The sequence below is a fragment of the Serpula lacrymans genome (genome assembly GCF_000218685.1).
Source record: "Serpula lacrymans var. lacrymans S7.9 unplaced genomic scaffold SERLAscaffold_28, whole genome shotgun sequence".
Taxonomy (NCBI): domain Eukaryota; kingdom Fungi; phylum Basidiomycota; class Agaricomycetes; order Boletales; family Serpulaceae; genus Serpula; species Serpula lacrymans.
Window position 1 is genome coordinate 13,702 of NW_006763316.1, and position 1,172 is coordinate 14,873.

General features: G+C 45.5%; 1 protein-coding gene across 1 annotated transcript; it reads left to right on the forward strand.

The window, feature by feature from the left end:
* Window positions 1–304: 304 nt before the first annotated feature.
* SERLADRAFT_340784 (uncharacterized protein) lies at window positions 305–547 on the forward strand (the record flags this gene model as incomplete). Its single annotated transcript, XM_007324818.1, has 1 exon — window positions 305–547. A coding segment is annotated over one exon (243 nt), but the record flags the coding sequence as incomplete, so codon positions are not given.
* Between the last annotated feature and the right edge of the window lie 625 nt (window positions 548–1,172).

The following is a 1,172-nucleotide window of genomic DNA, read 5'->3' on the forward strand; positions in this document are numbered from 1 at the left end:
AGATGATTTCTCCAAATTTCCATGGATATATTTCCTAAAACATAAAAGTGAAGCACTGGAACAATACAAGCAATGGAAAGAAGATGTCCAAACATTCTTCTGGACTCATTTCGGAGAAGAAAACTTCACTCCACTGTACACAGAATTCCTCCAGAGTGATGGGGGAGGAGAATATACTGGCAATGCATTAAAAAATCAACTCCGAGGAGATGGTGTCATCCAAGAAACTACAGCTGCAGATACTCCGGAACAAAATGGCATTGCAGAATGCATGAATCAGACATTGGCTACATTAGCAACCACTATGCTCCATGATTCCAAGCTCCCAAAGTCATTTTGGGTAGATGCCATGCAAACAGCTGCATATATCACAACACGCAGCCCAGCATCAGGACTCCATGGAAAGACCCCATATAAAATACTGTTTAAAAGGAGAGTTGATCCAACTTTGTTTTGCCCTTTCGGATGCCAAGCATATGCCTTGATTCCGAAAGACAAAAGGCAAGGGAAGTTTTACTCCAAGGGACGCAAAGCCATAATGATTGGCTACACACATGGAAAGCAAGCCTACAAACTCCTAGACACTGAAAAACGAACTGTGTTTTCCAGTTGGCATGTCATATTCAATAATTCCGGAAAGGTACAAAAAGACGACACTGCTCCCTGGAACACAGACACTAGCACAGATCAGTGGGAGGGACTCATTCCAGAGAATGCTCACTATCCAGACCAAAATACATTGGAGGAGGATGATCCTGACCCTCGGATCCAAGATCCAAATGAATTGCAAATGGAACCATATCAGCATGAAGATGTTCCGAGAGCAGTAGGGCAATACCTCCGTGGAGACGTTCCGAGAGCAGTGGGAGCACCTGATCAGCTAAGACACCCTCCACAACAGTCTCTACAACCAAGACCTGAACACTGGCCATCTTCAGAACGGAAACCCAAAGTAGAGTCACAGTCAGTGGGAGGACAGCCCCTCAACATACAGCCAGCTGATGTGGAAAAAGTCCGAATACAGCTAGACAGCCTGTCCATTGGATCAGCTTCCGGAAGGCATACAACACCTCCGAGGAGTGATTCAACACCTTCAGGAGTGAGTGGGGCAACACACACACAAATGTGTCTACTCCCTGGAGTACCTGCACAAGTCCTAAAAGAGCAGTCAT